Here is a 20480-nt window from a genome sequence, read left to right on the forward strand (position 1 = left end):
GAGAGGGGGTGGGTGGGAGGGGCGGGGCGCCGGGGCGCGGAGAGAAGAACGCGAGGAGTAAGAAGTGAAAAGGGGAAAGGGTTTCTAACGAACAACGTTCAAAATTGAATTATAGTTGTATTTTGTGATTGTCGTCATCATGGAAACAGAAACCAAGCCGGTAAGGAGACCCGGAAAATCAGCCAGCGCCAATAAAGCTCGAGAAACTGATCAAAAAAAGGATTCTCCCAAAGACTCTAAGAAGTCGAAGGTTGGAGATGACACCCAGCAGACAGAACGCGATCCAGAGCTGTAAGTCCATGGTTTTTCGTCATTTTTCTTTTATTGTGCTTAAGGCTATTTGCCACAATGTAAAAACGCTTTTCATGCTTGTTTCAAATTAAGTTGAGCATTCAGTGGCATGGTTCTATGTTTCTGTTCTGCTGTGAATTCAACAGATTTGTCTTGTCTGTTTGTCATTTCTTTTTGTTTCATACATTCTTTATTTTGCAGAAAATATGGCCCGATGCCCAGATTTCCTCACCAACGTGTTTGGACCAGGGCTGTGATGATCCTAGCTCTGCTAACGGTAGTTTACTTTTCTTACAAGACTGGAAAAGAAGTGCCACTTGCTCGTCAGCATGAAATTCTACATCAACGAAAGCAACCCTTGGAATGTTCTGACTCTTTTAAGGCAGAGGTGGAACATTATCCAGGTTAACTATCACCTTTGTTCTTTGTGCAGTTATTCACAATGACAACTACCTTATTCTTAATTTCAAACAATTTCCAGGCTGCGTTCCCGAAAAGTGTGGAAGACTCATCTCTGACAGTCTGATAACTGCTGCTGAGGCCCAGGCCATGCTTGAAATTGCAAAACGAGGCCTTAATCTTGGTGGCTCACTTGGAGGGGCATCCATCCTTGATTTGCACTCTGGTGCTTTGTCTGTTGGGCGTACTTTCATAAATATGTACTTGACTGAAAAAGGAAAAAATATTTATCGTAAATCGGATTTTGATACCTACAAGTAAGATATGCATTTAAACCTGTATGGCTATTCAAAATTTGATGTATTATTGCTGGGGATTTGTTCAACTGTGTTCAATAATTACAGGCAAGTTCGAATGAAAATACACCGTGCTGTTGCCCAAAACTTCAAGATTTCACCCGATGTACTATATCTCACTCACCCAACCTTTTTCTCAAGATTAACTAATCTCCCTCCTGGCACAGAACATGATGAGTACTGGCATCCTCATGTTGACAAGGTTTGAATCCTTACATATTTTTTAAAATTTTAATCAGAATTTTTTAAAAACAAGGTTTTTGTTTCTTTTTGGCAGGATACATATGAGTCATTCCATTACACTTCACTTCTGTATTTGTCTGATTATGGTGAGGATTTTGATGGAGGCCGTTTTGTTTTCATTGATAAAGATAATGTCAATTCTACAGTTGAACCCAGAAAAGGTAAGAACACTCACTAAGCAGAATAATTATTTATTTTATGTTGACTAAGAAGCTTGAGCCCTTGGCTTTTCTTATTTATGTGAAGATTTCCATTTTCAACTAAATTTTTTTTTTTTTGTTTTTTTTCTTTGCATCTTTTAGGAAGAGTCTCCATGTTTACCTCCGGAAAAGAAAATACACACTTTGTGGAACGAGTTCGCTCTGGTACAAGATTTGCTATGACTGTCTCCTTTACTTGTGATCCTAAGCATGCAATATCAGATCCCAATGGGAAAGTTTTAAAGCGTGTTCCCAAGTAAAATTTAATCATGTGTCAGATAGATTCACATTTTGAAACAAGTTAGAGAAGCAATTTATCAATTTTGCTAAGTGGTACTCGTTCTTTGCCTTCAGGTGACACAAATGTAATCTCAGTATTTCAGTCAATATAAGGCGTAAACCATTTAACTGATGTCTTCTGAATAGTTCAAGGTTTTGGTAACAACATTACTTCAGAGAAAAATAATGCTTGTATAGTACAATCTATGGGCATTGAACTTGGGTTTAGAGATCGGGGGAGCAGGGCTGTATCCATTGGTCTACATCACGTTACATGGCTGGGGTGCGCTAACAATGCCCCTAGAGGAACGGGGCTTCCCTGAGACCTAGCGGCGAGAGGACGCATGCGCCGGCACCGTTGTTGAGGTTAAAACCGTGGGACTTAGGCTGGCAACAGCACAACATCTAGTAATCTCAAAAAATCATGTAATAAACGGGTAAAATTCATAAGAGGAGAATTTTAGGACTCATTGTTGGCTTTCTAATGAGTCACAACACTTGGTCCTAAATGTTTAACTTTGCAAAATATCCTATTCCATCATTCAGTCCAGAACTTGCACTTCGCTCCTATTGATTTTAAGGTAAAAAGTGCTTCATGGTAACAGAAAAAAGCTTCTAACATTAGTTTCTCACCAAAACCATACCTATTCAAAAAATATTACATTACAATTGTGTGTTAAGTATTTACTGAGTTAAACATGTGTCACCAAGTTGTGTCTTACCAAACACAATACTCGTCTTTACCTTTGTATGGATATAGAAAGTAGGTAAAGAACGAGTAAAAATAGATAAGAAATTACTGCATAGTATATAAAACCAGAACAGCATTAGGCTCTTGTTTTTGTAGCCCCATAATTATTTATTTCAAAGTTTCTTCTTAATGAAATGTAATGTGATGCTCAAGTATTAAAATGTTCAATCTCTCAATCCACATTAAACTCCAAGGGCTTGTGACTTATCTTTCAGCCAAGAAGACTGTTGTCAGATGAACATGAAGATAGACCATAATTGATCCATATAAGTTCCTATGCCTGTAATTTCGTGTGGTTGAACATTCCTGTTAACTGCTAGTTAGTACCTTCTTTGTGTATTGGTAATTGTAAAACATATCATTATCATAAGAATTTTTAAAAATTCGTGTTTTTATACAGCAATTGTCTTTTATTCATCTAGTGTAATCTTAGAAGTTAATTCAAAACTAGTCCCCTCTTCCGAACAAAATGTACATTGCATTTGGTAGGAATTTTGTTAATTTCTTCCTCAAGTAAAGCCTACTTTTTGTTGCCTTGTGAGTTTCATTGTTTAACATTCCATTGAAAAAGGAGCATTAGAGACTTATTATTGTGCTCACTAGCATTACCTTATGCCATTACTTATTTATTGTTCTTTGTCCTAATTGTTATTTAGTCACTATTGCTCATGAGATTATGTGGGAATAATTAATTATGTAGAGGATTCTTTTTGTCAATTTTGAAATTACAGTTATAGTAATTGCCACTAAATTGGGAACTAGAGATGCAGACCAAAGAAAGAGTTTGGAGAGTCTTGAATTTCTCAGACCAATAGGACAGGTCATGAACCATGAACAGGCTGAAGGATATTGTGGTAGTGACTGAGACCTGGATTTTTGTATGCTAGTTTTTCTAAAGCTTGATCTACTTGAGAAGTGGGCCATAAAATGTGAGAAGAATCAGCAACGACCGTCCTAGCATAACACTTATTTGTTCCATGTTTTACACACTTACACGTTTTCATAACTTTTCTTATTTTGTTATCACAAACTGTACTCATGAATTATGATATCGATGTTAGTAATTTTAATAAAGAACACAAAAAGATATCTGGGTCTTTCTTGATTCACCCCAAGGCCTGGCCAAGGGGCGCTTCTGGGACGATTTCATTCTGAATGCTGCTGAGGTATCCGCAGTTACTTCGCGGGTCGCTGTAGGACTTTGCGGCCTTCCCTTCAGCGGGAAAGGCCGTGTGGCGTGTGCCGGGCTCCAGATAGGGTCACTTTCGGGAGCTGCAATGAGTGCATGATAGGCGCGGCTATTCAAACGCACTATTTTTCGTTCTGTCAGATTATTTTATTTGCTTCTGAGCTCTAAGCGTGGCAAGTATGATGTGTAGTGCGTGCTGCCCTCTGTGAGCAGCAAGGGGCTCCGCGTGCGCATGCGCGCCGCCGAGTGGAGAGAGTGGAGTGGGGAGGGTTGATGACTGCCGAGTCCGCGTCCGCCGGCTAGAGGCCCCTCACACACCCCTCCCTCCGCACGCCGCATTCAGCATTTTATTTCATTTGAGTGCAGTGTGCCGCTGGACGGCTTCCCGCTCGCACGTAGCGTTCCGTGCCGCTCCAGCTTGCGTCCAGCTTGCGTCGCGTTCCTTCCCGGGGACGCCGAGCCGCGCACTCGTGCCCCCATCTCCCCTGCCATTTCGCCTACGCCCCTTCCTGTGGATACCTACGCGCGCTGCTCTCGCTGCTCCAGTGTCGAGTGTTGTGTCATCGATGTGTGTGAAGTGCTGTGCCTTAGTGGACTGAACCACTACCCGCTGTGTGAAGTGTGAAGTGCAAGTGGGGCCCAAGTGCCTGGCAATCTGATGGCGCCAGTGGTGGTGCCATGTTATGCGGCCTTACGCGGGCGGTGAGCTCCAGACGAGTGCCCCTCAATCCCTGACTTAGTTTTGAGATGAAGACAGGCGCGATGCCTCAGCAGGAGCCAACGATGGTGCCTAACACACAGGTGAGCTCTAAGTGTCAACGAAATGGGAGGGCGTGTGGCATTCCCCGTTTCCTTACGGTTGAAGTGTTTTTCCGGTGTCGGTATTACTTTTTGCCTCCTTGCGATTGGTTTTCACTGCCACCCCCACCCCCTTTCCGCCAATCCTGCAGGATCCTGCGGTGTACTCTTTCGCGACGCCCGGCGCTGCTTCGAGCTGCTTTGGGGTAGTTTGGGGCTGGTTTGAATCGGCCAACGCTTTCGGCCATCGCCAGGCCATCGGCTATCGCGGCCCCATCTGGAACCGATCCCTGTACCCCTGCCCTTCCCCCTGCATGGTCTGCATTCCTCGAGGGCCTGCCGACCTGCCTGACCCGACCCGCTGCCCATGGGTGCCCCCCGGCTGCCCCGGCACCCCTCGCCTCGCGTGCCCCGGGCCGGGCAGCCGTAGGCAGCAGCCCTGGGCAGCGGCCCTGGCACGCCTAGCCTCCTATACCCCGCACCTGCCGATTTCGGATCTTGACAAATGGTGGGCCAGCCGGCCTCTCCTCCCCCTCCCCCAGACGCGTGGCGCGGCATTAAATCCGATTCCTTTGTCCCGGCGTCGCAATGCGTCGCAATGCGTCGCCCCAACTCGCACCACTCGTCGGGGGCGGATCCAGAACCAGGTCCACGACGTCCACGTGTCTGGGGGCGGATGGCGGATGGCGACGCACCGGAGACGGGGAGGCGAAATCGGTTGCCGAGGGAGGCCCGGCTGTCGGCCAAGCACGCCAAGCACCACAGGGTGCGGTTGACTTTCCCCCTCTCGGGCACTGCCGGCACTGCGATCACCATCAGCAGGGCGTCGCGTCGGCCGTGCGGGCAGCCGGGCCGGCCGGCTCATCCAGGCTCCCAGACACCACCTTATCTTGATGACAAGACAGGACGACCCCAGCGCAGTGACAGCGCCCCAGCCCCGGGGAACGCTGCACCGCCTGCACCGCCTGCACCGCCCACGCAGGTACGCAATCGGGTGCCACTGCCGTTTGCGTCGGTCTCTCTCCCTCGCACTCACGGGGCGCTCTTGTTCGTGAGAGAGACAGCCTGCTGCTCTGCTGCTGGCGTCGCCAGTCTACGTCGCCACCTTGACCGGCGACGCAACGACCGGCGGTGGCGTTTTTTCGCAGCGCGGTTGCGTCGGCAGTTCGGGGCCCTGGCACAGCCTGGCTGGCTGCCCTGCCTGGCCGCCTGGCTGCCCGCAGCCGCCCAGCCAGAGCCGCCAGCCAGCCGGCCGGCCACTGCAAGGCGCAAGGCCCCGCGCGTCCACTGCGTGCGGCCGCGGCCCACGTCCCACGCACTCGCCGGTTGGCACGCTGGCTCCCCGACCTCCTCGAAGACCCGGGAGAGGGCTCCAGCCGGGCGAGGGGGGCGAGGGGCCCCGCTCCTGGAGCCGCCGCCACAGCCCCGCGGCCTTGCGCATCCCCGATCTTGGCCCCGACTGGTGCTGGAACGCCCGGAGCGTGGCGGCGTGGCGGCCGTGGGCGGGGCGTCTGGTTCGGTTTACTCGCACACACACGCACTCACACTACGCGGCCCTCTTATTTCTATATAGTTTTAATTTTAATGGGAGGGAGAGCTGATTCTTCCAGGCTTCCAGGTTGGTGGTCCTGGACGTCCTGGGCGTCCTGGATGGCCAGGGACTGGACCGGCCCGACGCTGAGACGGGCCGCTGTATGTTCGGCTTTGATAGCGTAGCGCGAACGAACGAACAAATGAGTGAACGTATGAATGAGTAAACGGACCAGAATGAATGAAACTGAATGAACGAAACGGAATGAATGAATGAACGAATTGAGTGCGGCAAACAATGGGAGGGGTGGGGTGGCATTTCCACCCCCGAATGGTGTCTCAGCGTGACGGGACACGGGGCGTGGCGTGCGTCCGCGTTTTGACATGCAAAGCGAATCTCTCCCGGACAGCGGAGGCATCTTGTGATGACCTGGGGGACGGCGCGGGGCGGGGCGGGGCGCGGGGCGGGGCGGGGCGCGGGGCGGGGCGGGGCGGGGCGCGGGGCCCTTGACCAGCAAGTACCCCCTCTCGACGATGTGTGTGCTGCACGCACGCTGAAGAACACGCCGAAGAAAGTTTTTCGCCGAGGCTGGCGTGTTCTCAGCACAACGACCGTCCCCCTCCCTGGGTCCCTGGCAGTCCCTGGCAGTCCTTGGATTGGATTTGAATTGTTTGTGGTGCTGATCCAGAGGCGGCTTATGGGGGGGGGGCAAAGTCGCACTTTTTGCCTACCTTTCAGGCGATTGCGATTAATGCCTCGGCGGGGCTATGGGGGGGGGGAGCAAAAACCCCTGGCGGCGGTGGTGTTCGGATAGAAAGGCCGTCTGGCCATGTCTGGGACGCTCGCGCGTCGTTCGAGGCCCTCCTCCAGCCAGGGCGCCAGCCAGGGCGCCAGCAGCACCGAAATGGATGTGGGTCAGACTTGGTGGAATAACACTAACCAGGCCCCGCCAGGCCAGGCCCCGCCCCGCCCGGCCCCCAGCCCCAGCTGCAGGGCGTACTCTAGATGGCGGCTTGTCTGCGGCCCGGTAGGGTCATGCGTGCGGTGGGCTGCGCCCTACGTGTGACCGGGCCGGTGACGACGCCCCCAGAGGCCCGGAGTCCCGGAGGGTGCCGATGGCGCTGATGGCGCCGCCCGGGCGGCGCTGGCGGGGCGAGGCTGTCGCTCTTGTCGACCTGGTTGCGGAGCGGAGGTGCCAAGTCCTGCAGGAAAGGCGTTGGTCCGACCGCCACGCCCCATCCTGTGTGCCGCTTATCGCCAAGTAGTGCACCGACCACGCCAAACGGGCCGGACGGCCCACGCTGCGTGGCACTGCGTGGCACTGTGGCACCGCACTGGACGCGGAGGACTTCCGGCGGTGTAGGCGCCGCGCCAATGCAAATCACCGCAGACTGATTCCGATCGAGCCGGCGTCGCTGTCTCTCTCGGACGCATGGGGCGCTCCGCGAGGGTGCGAGAGAGGGCGACCGATGAGTCGCTGCTCGGAATCGGTCACGCGATGTTTGCGCAACGATGACCACCCAGCACACCCAGCACCGCGGCGACGGCGCGACGGCAGTGCACTGCGATGCATGCGGTGCCCCGCAGTGCACTGCCGCGCAAAGAATGGGCCGCGGCCTGCGATTCATTTTCGACGACACGGGAATGCGCTGCCCGCTCTGACCCCGGTCTGCGACGGTCCGCGTGCATAAAACGACCGGCGAACGGCTCAATCGAAGCAAACCGGTTGCCCGGTTGCCGTCGAGTGTCGTACAGTGTCGCGGCGTGGTCGTCGTCGTCCTGGCCGGGCCGAGATTCGAATCTCCTTTCGGCGACGTGCCTCGGGCCGAAGGTGGGGCGCAGCCTGGTGCTTTGCGGACGGGCCCGGCCGCCACAATGACGTGTTGGTGCAAGGGACCTCCCCCCCCCCCCCCCAAACACACACACGTGCGTGCCTTCAACGTCGACGCGCGCTTCTTGTTTAGCGCAACACCCTCACCCTCGGACGCTGAGGCAAGAAATGAAATGAAATGAAGGGTCGCCGTGCTTGGCTAGTCCAAGCAGATGCAGAGAGTGCCGAGCCGAGCTGGGTCTTGGCGTCTTGGCTGAGGCCACTGAGGCCCTCTCCCCGCTGCCGCGCCGCCGTTCTCACAATAAAATCCTTCAGCAATTTTTCGGCCTTTTCTGCACTCTTCTTTATCGAAACCGAGCACTGCTGTATTGTGATGCAAGACGCGGCACATTTTTACAGCCGCGCGGCCGGTGGGCCTTCTGTTTGGGGTTCGCAAGAAAGAAGAAGAAGATGGGGCGAATGACGGTGCGAAAGATGTGCTCGAGTTGCACTGCTTGGCTGCGTTGCCGTTGGGGTGTCGTGTCGCCTCCTCGCGAATCTTGTTCGCTTTCCTGGCCCTGCCTCGATTGTGCCTCGATTGTGCCTCGATTGTGCGGAGTCAATTAGGGCCGCACGAAGCCAAGCGGGCCAAGCAGGTGGGGAGGCGGGGAGGGGAGGGGGAGGGGGCCCTCGCCGGCCGTCCCTTTGTGTGTGAGACACGGCGCGCCAAAATGGCCGAGAGTGAAACGGACTGGACTGAACGGATCAGACGGGCCAAACGGCCAAACGGACCCGGCGATCGCGGCCCATCGCGGCCACGGCAGACCACGCGGCGCACCGTGACACTCCACAAGAAAATCCCCACGCCAGCTTGCTGCACCTAGCTGCACCTAAGACTCTCAGTAGAACAAGGTTTCGTCTCGTCGCTTCATCGCGCCGCCAGACTGCCGCATTCCTCCAGGGATGAGCCCCGCACTTCGATCATTCTTACCTGCGAGGGAGAAAACAAATACCGTGCCTCTTGTCTTTCGATCTCTCGATCTCTCGATGGCCGCGTTGCACCGCGAAGGGTCAATGGGCCAAAGGACCTCCAGGCCGTCGAAGGGCTGCCGAAGGGCCATCGAGGATCGGGGGGAAAGAAAGGAAAACGGTTTTCGGAAGGAATAGAAGGAGCGGGCAAGGCAAAGACGACGCGGATATTATACGGGGACGGCAGCAGATGCGCGTAAAGGCATGGGCCACAACATCATAGCCTATTTCCTATAAAGCGGCACGGCAGGGCAGGGTCTCCAGGCACGGCAGGGCACGGCCTGCGAGAGCGGAAAAACAACAAACCAACAACAAAACAGCGGATGGAAAGGGCAAGCCAAACACACGTCAATAACGCGCGCAGCGGCACACCGTGAGGGGATCCATGACGAATCACATGCTCCAGCTCCAGCGAGGCTGCAAATCCGCAGAGAGGAGGCTGGTTCCGCTTGCTCCGCCGCTCCAGCCAACAATGGCCGCATGCGCGCCGTGTGCCGCACCGTTAGCGCGTTCTGTTTGCGCCGTTCACGCGCACGAACACAAGTCACACACACTGAACGGCGGGGCCCCCGTGACTCCAAATTATGCAGAGTCAGGCAGGCCGCGGAGGTGTGTAACTATGACTGTTTTGCAGCTAGATTTCCCCCTCCCCCCGCCACTTTTCGTGGTCTTGGCCCTGGCCTGGGGCGCGAGCGCGCAACCTTGGTTGTCATTTCGTTTCCGACGAGATTCGGCTGCACGCAGACCATGGCGTCGTGGTGCTGTGCCCCACGGCATGTGCCCCACGGCATGTGCCCCAGCCCGTAGGTGCCCGTGGCCGTCGCGTCGGTCGCGTCGGTCGCGTCGCCTTTGTGGCCCGGCTGGCCGGTCTTTGTGTCGCGGCCCACGAGGCCCTGCTGGCCCTGCTCCTTGCGCCACGCCATCCACGCCGTCTGCTGTAGTGCTGCCGACGGCGCGGCGCAGCGTTGGCGCAGTGTAGTGCTGTCGACGCGCTGCTCTTATCGAACAACCGGGTCCTTGTTGCCCTGGCTCTGCCTGCTCCTGGCCGCCATGAAAGCGCCGCACTGTGCGGCTGGGCCGCGAGGCGCTGGCGCACGCTGGCGGAGAATACCCGGAATCGGGCGGTGGTGGTCGTGAGGTCGCCGCCGAGCCCGCTGCCCCGCGGTGTGGCCGCCTACCTCCAGGCCGCGCCGGGTCATGGTGGCTCATCCAAGCCGTGCAAATCGAGCCGGCTAAGCTCGGCGGAGGCCATGGCGGAGGCCAGGCGCCTGCAGCGACGGCGATGGCCCCCCGCGACCCCGCGCGTCCCGGACGTCCCCGTCAACCAAAACAACCCCCACGCCCTGCTGCTCGCCCTGCTCCACCCTTATCGATTTTCCCGGCAGCCGGCTCAGCCGGCTCGGCTTGCTCGGCCTGCCGGGCCGGGCGTCGCGGGGTGGCGGCGCGGCGGCGCGGCGGGGTGGATGGACCCGCATGTACACCGTCGGCAGCAGCGCCGCAGCGCCACCCGCATGGAGGCCTGGAGGAGGCCTGCCCGCTCACTTCTTGGCGTGCTTCGCGTGGAAGGGTGCAAGCCAAAGCCCGGAGCTTGGAGCTGGAGACTTGCGTCCGTGATGTCACCGGCTGGCAATGCTGCAGCTGGACGCGTACCAAGTGCCAAGGCCGCGAGGCCGTGCGGTGAGGATGAGAGCAGCCAGATTGCAGAACGAGCATGCCGACCCGCCGAACGCACGCCACATTGAGTGCGCGTCACTGCGCACCGCGTGCACCGTGTGCACCGCGTGCAGGCCCTGCAGGCCTGGCAGCGCTCGTCAAGCAACCGGCCCTGCCGCCTGGCCGCCGCGACGCCGCGACGCCGCGACGCCGCGATGAGCCCGAGGTGTGAAAATTCCAGGGAGCGGGTTCCCGCAGGGCGGCGCGGCGGACTGGGTTGAGGGACCTCGTCGGGGGCGTCGAGCAGGGCAGCAGGGCGATAGCGTGCAGGGCGTCCTTCTTCTCACGCGACCCTTATCTTTGGATTTGGGCCCCGTCCCCAATCGGCTGGCCCCGGTCCTTCTGGAGGGCCTCCGCGGCGTGCTCGGTGTCCTCAGCGTCCTCGGCGCGGGGCGAGTCGTGACGCAGCGGCCGGCAAACAGGCTTATCGGCTGATACCGCGCGGGGCGGGGCGGGGCGGGGCGGGGCGGGGCGGTGTTCCCGGTAAGGGCGGGCCACGCCCAGCCACGCCCAGCGACGCCTGGAACAGACTTTCCTGCTTGCTCGCCGATTCGGGAAAGGGTGGCGTCGAGTCTCGGCATTCCTTGCTGCTTCGCGCTGCTTTGCCCGGAGGAGGGGCAGGAGGCCCTGCGGCAGGACTGGGGGGGAGGACGGCGGCCGATCGCTGGGAGCATTTATCTCCGGCCGTAAAACGTGTCATTTACGAGGCTCCGCGGCGACGCGCGGACCAGCACAACAGCACTGACGCAAGGCGCGCAAGGCCCTCAGGTGGTGTCCGTCCGGGCCGGCAAGGTGGCCGCCAAGCCAAACGGACGCAGGATTACGCCCGGCTAGAGAAACCCACCGGCCGGCCGGCAGCCTCTAGGGATGGGGCCACTACACTGGCAGTCGGTGCGCCACGGCGGCGCGCACGTAACCCTTCCGCCGCCCATTTCGCCCGGCCGGTCGGCTCGGCAGCAAGGCTCTTATAGGAAATCCGCTTTTTATGAAGCGGGCTTTTTATTCTAAAGTGGTTTTTCTTTCCTGTCTCTCTCTCTCGTTCCACCGCCTACATGTTTGTTGCGTGCGGCCGAGGGGCCGAGGGGAGCGGGGCCCTCGCTCGCTGCAGTGTGAATTAACAGATTGCCCTGGCGGCCTGGCGGGGCTGGCGGGGCTGGCGGCCTGCACCTGTGTGTGGCTTTCCTCTTTGTTGTTTTCCGTTGCGCGTCAAGGCACCTGTCATGGACGCCACGTCGGGGCGGGCCTAAGCCGGGCCGCTCTCCGGCTGCGCCACGGCTGCGCTCTGCCTCGCTCTGCCGCCCCCTCGCCGTCAAGGGGACAGGGACGGCCTGGACGGCCGGCACGCGTGCTCGATGCCTGCCCGTCGCCGCTCACTGATTCCGGCAAAGCTGGAAGAACACTTTGTCTGGTGGTTGGTCTACGCACGCTGGGTGCTCCAGAACGCGCCGCGCAGCGTTCCAAGCGTTGGCGCGTCGGCCCGTTGGGGCCGTCGGCGCGACACGCGTCACGGCCGTGCGTTGCCCCGGCGTTGCCCCGGCGTTGCACCGCGGAAGGTGCGCGTGGGTGTGGCGGTGCGTGTTGTCCGCGGCCGGCGCCGCAGCGCGCTGGAGTCGCGGTGCAAATGCCTGGATGGCGGCGGCGCGGCGGCCGATCCTCGTCGGCGCGGAGCACGCGGAGTGATGACTGGTTGTCAGTTGGAATCGGTGGCGATAGCCATCGCACGGCCCGAGGCTGAGCGAGGCAGCGAGGCACGGCCGCAGCTTGGTCTAGGAAAACACTGGACCAAGTAGGAAAACAGCCGCGGGGCTTGGGCTTGCAGTGGACAAGCCCTGTCTGCTGGCCCCTGACTGCTTGACCGGGTGTCGACGTGGGGTCGACGAGCCGCGGGCTGGCCGTGTCAGGCGAGTCGCCGACTCCGCAGTATCAGCGTGTCTGTCGGTCTGGAACTCGGACAGCTTGTCGTCGCGTGATGCTGATGCCCCCTTTGCTGCCGGGCCCCGCGCTGCCCCCGGGCCCCGATAGACCGATCGGCCAATCCGCCGGTAATTGCCCTCTGGGTCCCTCTGGGTTCCCCTGGCGACGATGCTGGCCATCCGATCGCCGCATCGAACATATTATGGAAACCGGCGGCCTCGGCGCGGCCTCGCCGACGGCCCCAAACCCGAATTTGTGACGCGCGGCAGAAATGGCTGTAAAACGCAAGACGGCGGCTTGGCAACGTGTAGCCTAATAAGGCGTCCGCGTGTTCGCATCGCGGCGTGGCGGGGCTCGGCGCCGCGGCGGCACAGCTGGCTCCACCACGGCCGCGGCCTTGGACGCGCGGAGGGGCCCGCGGCCAGTGGGGGCCCAGCGAGGCGCGCCGGCTCCACTCCGAGCTTTCCTTCTCCCTCGCACTCATGGGGCGTCGCCCGGGTGCGAGAGAGACAGTGTGACGGCGAGCACGGTTCGCAATGGAGGGGCAGTGGCGCTGTGCGTGTGGTGCCAACCACCGTGCTGGAACACACACGTCGCCGGCGGAGCGTAAGGAGTGTACAGTGTAGTACGCAGCGCGGGCAATGCCTTTTCGCGGGCCGGGCCCCGTGTCCAGGCGCTGGGCCTCCGGGCAGGCGGCGCTCGGCTCGCCGGCCGGCCAGGACTCGGGGGCCTGGGGCCTGGGGCCTAACCGGCCGGCGCATTCCTCGAGACCCTCTAGAGCCAGACGCGCCGCGATGAGCGCCACGCCGCGCCCGGCCGTGTGCTGCCCGGCGTACCGCCCGGCGTGGCGCCGCGCCGCGGGGGTCGACGCCTCCCTACAAAGTAGTTTGCGGAGAAAGCACACCGTCAGTCAGCCCGCCAGCCCGTCAGCATCTAGCTACCCTCGGCGTCGAGCAAAACCGCGAGCAATAAGGCGGCGTGCGGGAGGGCGACACGCTGTTCAGCGCCAGCGCCCCAGACCTTCGGATAGGCCGGGCGGGCCGGACCGGGCGGCCGATGGGCCGACGCGCTTCGATAAGTCGAAAGTCGTCTTGAATCATAACGGTCTGCAGGCCGGCCGGCCGGCCAGTTCGCGCCTCACCGCCTCGCCGCGCGGTGCACTGCGGCCTGACTGCGGCCGCACTGGCATTCATTCCCATCATTTTGGTAGCACCGTGTCGCCGCTTTCTCACGCCAGTAGAGCTGAGCCCCGGAATGCTGGAGCCTGGAAGGTCTGGAAGCCTGGACTGGAGCTGCGCCGCTGGAACATGTGGACACGTCCAGGCTCAGTCTGCGAGCCAATTAGTACCTGGAACCATTTTGGGTGCAACATGAACCGGGACCGGGTCGCCCTCGCCCCGCCCCGCCCCGCCCCGCCCCGCCCCGCCCCGCCCCGCCCCGCCTCGCCCCGCCCCGCCCCGCCCCGCCCCGCCCCCACACACATGGCCCCGGTTCCGGGAGCGTCCCGATGCACTGCTTTTCTCGGTACACGGCCATCACCGCCATGCCGTCTCGCTGTCCGGGTGGCGAGCGTGGCGTGGCGTGCAGGGCTTGGCCCAATTTTTTACGCGAGGGCTGCTTGCTGACGTCACTGACGTCAACGCGTGCAGCGTGCAGTGCGAGCGGCGGCGTGGGGACTCGAACCCGGGAACCTTCGACGTCGTCGGGTCGGACGGCTCGCCGCGGCCGTACCGCGATGACGGGTTGACGGCCCGAGGGCGTCACTCGCTCCACTGCGCGTCTCTCGCCGGAGTCCCCGGGGCGTCGTGCACGTCGCGCACCGCGACACCGCGAATCGCCCCCCGGGGAAGGCGGCCAGCGCGGCAACCGCGGCAAGGCGACACGCCGCCGTCCGACTGTTTGGAGAGGCGAGTCGCGGGGCCGCGGGGAAACACCGGCCACTTTTTTGGGCGAGTGAGTTATGCTGGCGCGGCGGCGCGGCGGGGCTGCATCTAGGAAACAGACTTGGGCCCCACACCCGCCCACGCGCCGCGCCCCTCACAAAGAAAGCGTTTATTTTACTCTTCTGTCGTGTTGTGGCTGGCTACAATGCTCCGCGACCTGGCTACATAGCTGGGCTCGCTGGGTCACCGGCGTGCTCGTGCTGCCCCCGGCTGGCGTTGTCGTTGTCCAGCACTCTCTGCGGGGCGCGGGGTGGCGCGGGGTCGGCCGGCCGGTGGTTCGGGTTGTTCGGGTCGCCGACGCTGAGTCAGCGAATCCAGCGCGGCAGCGAATCATTGCCGATGGTGGCCGAAATGCGGGCGGCGCTGCGTCGGACTGCGTCGGACTCGCCGGCCATGATGAAGTGCTTCCGTCTCGCGGCCACCGCCGCCACCGCAGCGGATTCCGAGAGTCGTTCTCGTCGCTCTGTCTCTCTCGCACCTATACGGGACGCCCCGTGAGTGCGAGCGAGACTGAGCGACAGAAATGACTCTCGGAATCCGCTGCGGCTAGCCGACTCGATGAAACAAGTGGCGGATCGGGGGAAGGACTCGGGGTCTGTCTCCTCCTCGGGTTGCGTCGGTCGACGGGGCGCGACGTCGCCGTCTTTGGCCGTTTACCCCGTTTACCCCCGGCTTACCCCCCGTCGTCGGGGGGCTTCGGCCGTGGGCGTCGTCCTAGGTGATATTTTTATAGGGCTTTGTTATGCTAATTGGTGAGGTCCTTCTTGTGACTCGGGACAGGACCCCGGCACGGCCTGTGGCACGGCCCGGCGGGACACGACGGCACTCACATAAAACTTGGGCGAGTGGAGTGGAGGGCGTTTTGGGTGTTTTGGGGAGTAGGTGGCGGCGTTCTGGGCGTCGTCTCTCGGGCGTGCGTGTCTCTGCGTTTCGTCTGCGGACTGATTCCGAGCGGGAGGCCTCTCTCTCTCTCTCTCTCTCTCTCTCTCTCTCTCTCTCTCTCTCTCTCTCTCTCTCTCTCTCTCTCTCTCGCTCGCTCGCTCGCCCCCCCTGACAAACTGAGGGCCAGGTCAACTCGGGGGTAACTCAGGGGTAACTCGGGGGTAACTCGGGGGTAACTCAAGGGGAAGTCGGGGGGAAGTCGGGGGGAACTCGGGGGGAAGTCGGGGGGAACTCGGGGGGAAGTCGGGGGGAACTCAGGGGCAAGTCGGGGGGAACTCGGGGGGAACTCGGGGGGAACTCGGGGGGAACTCGGGGGCAAGTCGGGGGGAACTCAGGGGTAACTCGGGGGCAAGTCGGGGGGAACTTGATCGACTCGCCCAAACACTAGAAATACGCTCCAAACTAGCACCGTTGCCTTTGTCTCGTTGCCCCGATTCTAAAAGTGCCCCTACTTGCCCCTCTAGCTCAGCGGTTCCCAACCTTGGGGTCGCGACCCCAAATGGGGTCGCGAAAAAATTTTGAGGGGTCGCGGCGAGGTGGCTGGGGTCGCCTGGGGTCGCGGTGGTTTCCCGGCTGGCCCACACGCCGAGCACTGGCTGCTTAAATGCCGCAAAGTTGATCAAAACGGTCACAAATGTGTGTAAAAGATCGTGTTTTGGGTCGACTTTAAGCATCCACTGCTTCTGATCCGGGGCGGTAAATCGCCCTCCCTCAACGGGCAATTGGTCTTAGGACCTTCCTTTTGCATGCCTTTGTTACGGAGTGCAATTATCTGCCTCAGTTTGGAAGCAGTACTGCCGCAAAGTTGGTCTAAACAGTCACAAATGTCTGTGAAAAATCGTGTTTTGAGCCGACTTTAAGCATCCACTGCGTCTGATCCGAGGCGGTAAATCGTCCTCCCTTAACGGGCAATTGGTCTTTGGACCTTCCTTTAGCATGCCTTTGTTACGGAGTGCGATTATTTGCCTTAGTTTGGGAGCAGTTTTGCCACAAAGTTGATCAAAACACGATTTTTCAGACATTTGTGACCGTTTTGATCAACTTTGCGGCAAAACTGCTCCCAAACTAAGGCAGATAATCGCACTCCGTAACAAAGGCATGCTAAAGGAAGGTCTAAAGACCAATTGCCCGTTGACGGAGGACGATTTACCGCCTCGGATCAGACGCAGTGGATGCTTAAAGTCGGCCCAAAACACGATTTTTCACAGACATTTGTGACTGTTTAGACCAACTTTGCGGCAGTACTGCTTCCAAACTGAGGCAGATAATTGCACTCCGTAACAAAGGCATGCAAAAGGAAGGTCCAAAGACCAATTGCCCGTTGAGGGAGGGCGATTTACCGCCTCGGATCAGAAGCAGTGGATGCTTAAAGTCGACCCAAAACACGATCTTTTACACACATTTGTGACCGTTTTGATCAACTTTGCGGCATTTAAGCAGCCAGTGCTCGGCGTGTGGGCCAGCCGGGAAACCACCGCGACCCCAGGCGACCCCAGCCACCTCGCCGCGACCCCTCAAAATTTTTTCGCGACCCCATTTGGGGTCGCGACCCCAAGGTTGGGAACCGCTGAGCTAGAGGGGCAAGTAGGGGCACTTTTAGAATCGGGGCAACGAGACAAAGGCAACGGTGCTAGTTTGGAGCGTATTTCTAGTGTTTAGGCGAGTCGATCAAGTTCCCCCCGACTTGCCCCCGAGTTACCCCTGAGTTCCCCCCGAGTTCCCCCCGACTTCCCCCCGAGTTCCCCCCGACTTCCCCCTGAGTTCCCCCCGACTTCCCCCCGAGTTCCCCCCGACTTCCCCCCGAGTTCCCCCCGACTTCCCCTTGAGTTACCCCCGAGTTACCCCCGAGTTACCCCTGAGTTACCCCCGAGTTACCCCCGAGTTGACCTGGCCCTCAGTTTGTCAGGGGGATCGCTCTCTCGCTCTCTCTCTCTCTCTCTCTCTCTCTCACTCTCTCTCTCTCTCGCTCTCTCTCGCTCTCTCTCGCACTCACGGGGACTGCTGAAGGGGTGCGGGAGTGAGAGAGAGAGAGGGGGCGACGTCGAGCCGTCCGGAATAGACTGGACGAGTCGTATCCCTCCGCAGATAGTCCCAGGACAAGGCTCCCATATGATAGCATGGAGAAGCACGCTGACAGCATAAAATACAGAATTCTTAGCAATTAAATGTTTTGAAATGGAAAGAACAGCTGTTTTAAATACGATTCAGCTCGATAAAACAAAAATTGTATTGCCTACTTCTATAATAATGTGATATAAAGACGGCCGACGAGCTATCCTCACGGTGAATTTCTCATACCCCGTAGCCGGGCCGCGCGCCAAAGCAGGCCATTCTGCTAGCATTCTGTTTTCTTTGTACACTTGAAAGTAAACTGTGCTTTGCATTTGGATGAAATCACAGATATAACCAATCTAATTTTAGGTTGAAAATGTTTTCTGGCGATTCAAGACTGTTTGTGGGAAGAAAAAGACTACCACAGAACCCAGCAGACAGGGCCATCATATCAACAACAAACCGAGGGTATGAGGAATTCACCGTAAGCTTTTAGCTCCGTCTGCAGGTTTTACGAAAATCCTTTCCTAAACAGTATTAAGACGCCAAAACTCGTCCAGAGTCGTTAAAAAATACCGCCATCACAAAAATGCACTTGCATTGCTTAAGAAATGTCTAATAAGTTTACAATGGGCACTCCGAAAATCAGTCCCATAAGATTAACATGGTAACATAGTCCCTCTGGTCCTGGCGGATGAACACAACCCCAGACCTCACTCGTCCGGCCTATGAGGCTGCAGGGGGACTGGGTGACTGCTTGGTGCCATTTCTGTCCGCGGTGAGGTGGGCGAGCAACAAGGACAGCCTGCACGCCAATGAATGGACTCCACGCGTTGAACGAGGAGGGAAAAGGGGGAGGGGGAGATTCCCCGAAGCTCGACGCACTGCCGGGGTCTGCCGGGGGCGTCGCTGGAATGGCGAAGCGCGCACTGCGGCAGTTGACCGGTCATTTCCGGTCAGATGTGCTCCGCCGAGTGCGCCACTTGTCTCTCTCGCACTCGCAGACAGTCCAAGGGGCAACAAGAATGGAAAACGTTACTTCATAAGTAGAGGACCGCGCTTGCCGCCCGCCCCGACGAACTGAGTGAGAGCTCGTCGGCGTCTTGGGGCGCTGCGAGCTGTGTTCGAGTTGGCGCTGTTTCGGCGCGCCCCAGGACTGGGCTGGCCCTCGCCGCCGCCATGGCGATGACGATCGACGAGCACTCGGGCCCTCGCCCGGATCACCCTGAGAAACACAACCCGTTCGGCATTCGTCTATTTCGGTGGCGCCCAGGAGTCTCCCTGCGCCACCCGTGTGTCTGCGGTGCCTGCGCGCCGAGCCGTGCTTCTGTCTCTCTCGCTCTCGCGGGGCGGCGGGGCGTCCCGTGTAGGTGCGACAGAGACAGAGCGTGGTGGGCTAAGGCGTTTCATTTCCAGCCTATTTGCGTCCTGCAGGCCTGAAGGGAGATCTAATGAGTATGGACGATGCTCAATTTGTTGGTGCTGAGGGAACAACGGCGTGCGCATGCTGGTGTGTGCGTGTATGTGTGTGTAGAGAATGAGGTGCCGGGGGACGTGGAATGTAAATGCCCCGTTCGTGCCATGAGGGCCATGGCCATGAGGGTCGCGTCGGAGCCGGGAAGGGAGCGGCAACGGGGGCCGTGGCCATGGCCATCACTCTGGGGATGAGGATCAGCTCGGCAATCACCTGCCAGGTTTTCGGTGGTTTTCGGTCAACTCGTGCTAGGATAGCCGAGGGAGTGTCGCTTAGAGTGCGGCGGGGCTGGCGTTTCGTCTCACACGCACTCCGCACTGTGGCCATGTGTTGCGCCGCTGCAAAAAGAGGGGCCGTGCATGGCGCGGGCGGGGAAAGCGGCAAAGCACTGCAAAGCACCGCAAAGCACCAGAGCGGCGCGGCCCGGCGTGAAACTGGAAAAGGAGCCGGCATTTTCATATTTTTACGCCGGTCTGCTTGCCCTGTGTCCCTTCCTCGTGTGACGACAGCCTTCGTCGAGTTGGGCCCCCCAACCGGCTGAAGCCAAAGCAAACACTTGGCGGGGAAAGAAACGGCCGAGGGGCGCGGCCCTGCGGCCCTCAAGACCCAGGCACCTGTTGAGGCGAAGTGCGTCGTGTCCGTGGTCGTGTCGCAGCGCAAGGCGCGCAAGGCGTCGGCCCAATCGGATTACGCCATGTAGGCATGCAGTGTAGCATGCAGGGCCTGCAGGGCTGCATGCCCACAGCGTGCCCGGCGTGCCTCTCTGGCCGAGTGTGGCGAGGTTAGGCGTGTGAATGGCATTCCGTGGCACTGGCCGGCACTGGCCCGCCAGTTCTGCCACGCGCGGACACTGGAAGGCTGCTGGAGGGCTGGAAGGCTGGGCGGAAGGGCACTTGCCTGTCCTGTCCTCGGTTCTCTAGTTCGCCGGTTCGACGCCCGGTGCCGGCCGAAATGGACCCTCAACGAGAAACTCGACGGTTGGTTGCCTCGCTCTGTCTTTGTCGCACTCATGGGGTGACCTGTAGGGCGAGACAGAGACAGGGAGAGCGCTAGCCGAAACGATCGGACGCGCCGCGGCAGGAGTTTGGTTGGAGTCAGTGCCCCCGGTTGTAGTTGTCCTAGGACCGAAGGCAAACATAAATAAAATCGGCCGTTGGAGACTTTATTACTCGACGCGGCTTTCGGCTTTCCGGCACTTTCTGGGGGGGGGGGGGGCTTTGAGGGGTCGGCTCATTCCTCTTGCTCGTTTGTGAGTTTGTGGACGCATAGCGCCCGCCGCCCGAAACGAAGAAAAGGAACTGAGGGCGCATAAAAAAGAGGCAGAGAGAGTTCGCGATGCAAAAAACCAAAGTGTCCTCGTGTTGCGTTGGACAGAGGGCTAGGGGGATGACGGCTGACGGCGGAAACGGTTTGTTTCTTAGAAAAGTCAAGTCATGAGAGGCCATTTTGTATGATAATGGAGGAGCGTCACTGCCTCTAAAAAGCCTAAAAAGTCAAACCGAGCGCGGCGTCGAAATACTCGCGGTGTCCAGGGCCGGGGGGCCGCCTGCAGGGAGGGGCGGTGCC

At 58.8% G+C, this 20480-nt stretch overlaps 2 protein-coding genes across 3 annotated transcripts in view; both read left to right on the forward strand.

Annotated features, from left to right (window-relative positions):
* Positions 1 to 47: 47 nt before the first annotated feature.
* Positions 48 to 3606, forward strand: LOC117650847 (2-oxoglutarate and iron-dependent oxygenase domain-containing protein 3-like). Of its 2 annotated transcripts, XM_034394456.1 has the most exons (7): positions 48 to 291; positions 493 to 695; positions 773 to 1007; positions 1095 to 1248; positions 1324 to 1450; positions 1592 to 1784; positions 2549 to 3606. In XM_034394456.1, exons 1-6 carry the CDS (start codon positions 140 to 142, stop codon positions 1747 to 1749), a joined length of 1029 nt encoding a protein of 342 aa, XP_034250347.1. In that variant the 5' UTR covers positions 48 to 139; the 3' UTR covers positions 1750 to 1784; positions 2549 to 3606. The 2 variants fall into 2 exon arrangements, with proteins under 2 accessions (XP_034250347.1, XP_034250346.1); XM_034394455.1 differs by having other exon boundaries at positions 1592 to 3606.
* Positions 3607 to 4061: 455 nt separating this feature from the next.
* Positions 4062 to 20480, forward strand: part of LOC117650854 (breast cancer anti-estrogen resistance protein 1) — a 30033-nt gene continuing 13614 nt past the window's right edge. The window contains exon 1 of the mRNA XM_034394466.1: positions 4062 to 4509. Coding sequence (XP_034250357.1) covers positions 4456 to 4509 — 54 coding nt within the window. The 5' untranslated portion in view covers positions 4062 to 4455. The remainder of the gene's footprint in view (positions 4510 to 20480) is intronic.

Source organism: Thrips palmi, unplaced genomic scaffold (assembly GCF_012932325.1).
Source record: "Thrips palmi isolate BJ-2018 unplaced genomic scaffold, TpBJ-2018v1 HiC_scaffold_5, whole genome shotgun sequence".
NCBI lineage: Eukaryota > Metazoa > Arthropoda > Insecta > Thysanoptera > Thripidae > Thrips > Thrips palmi.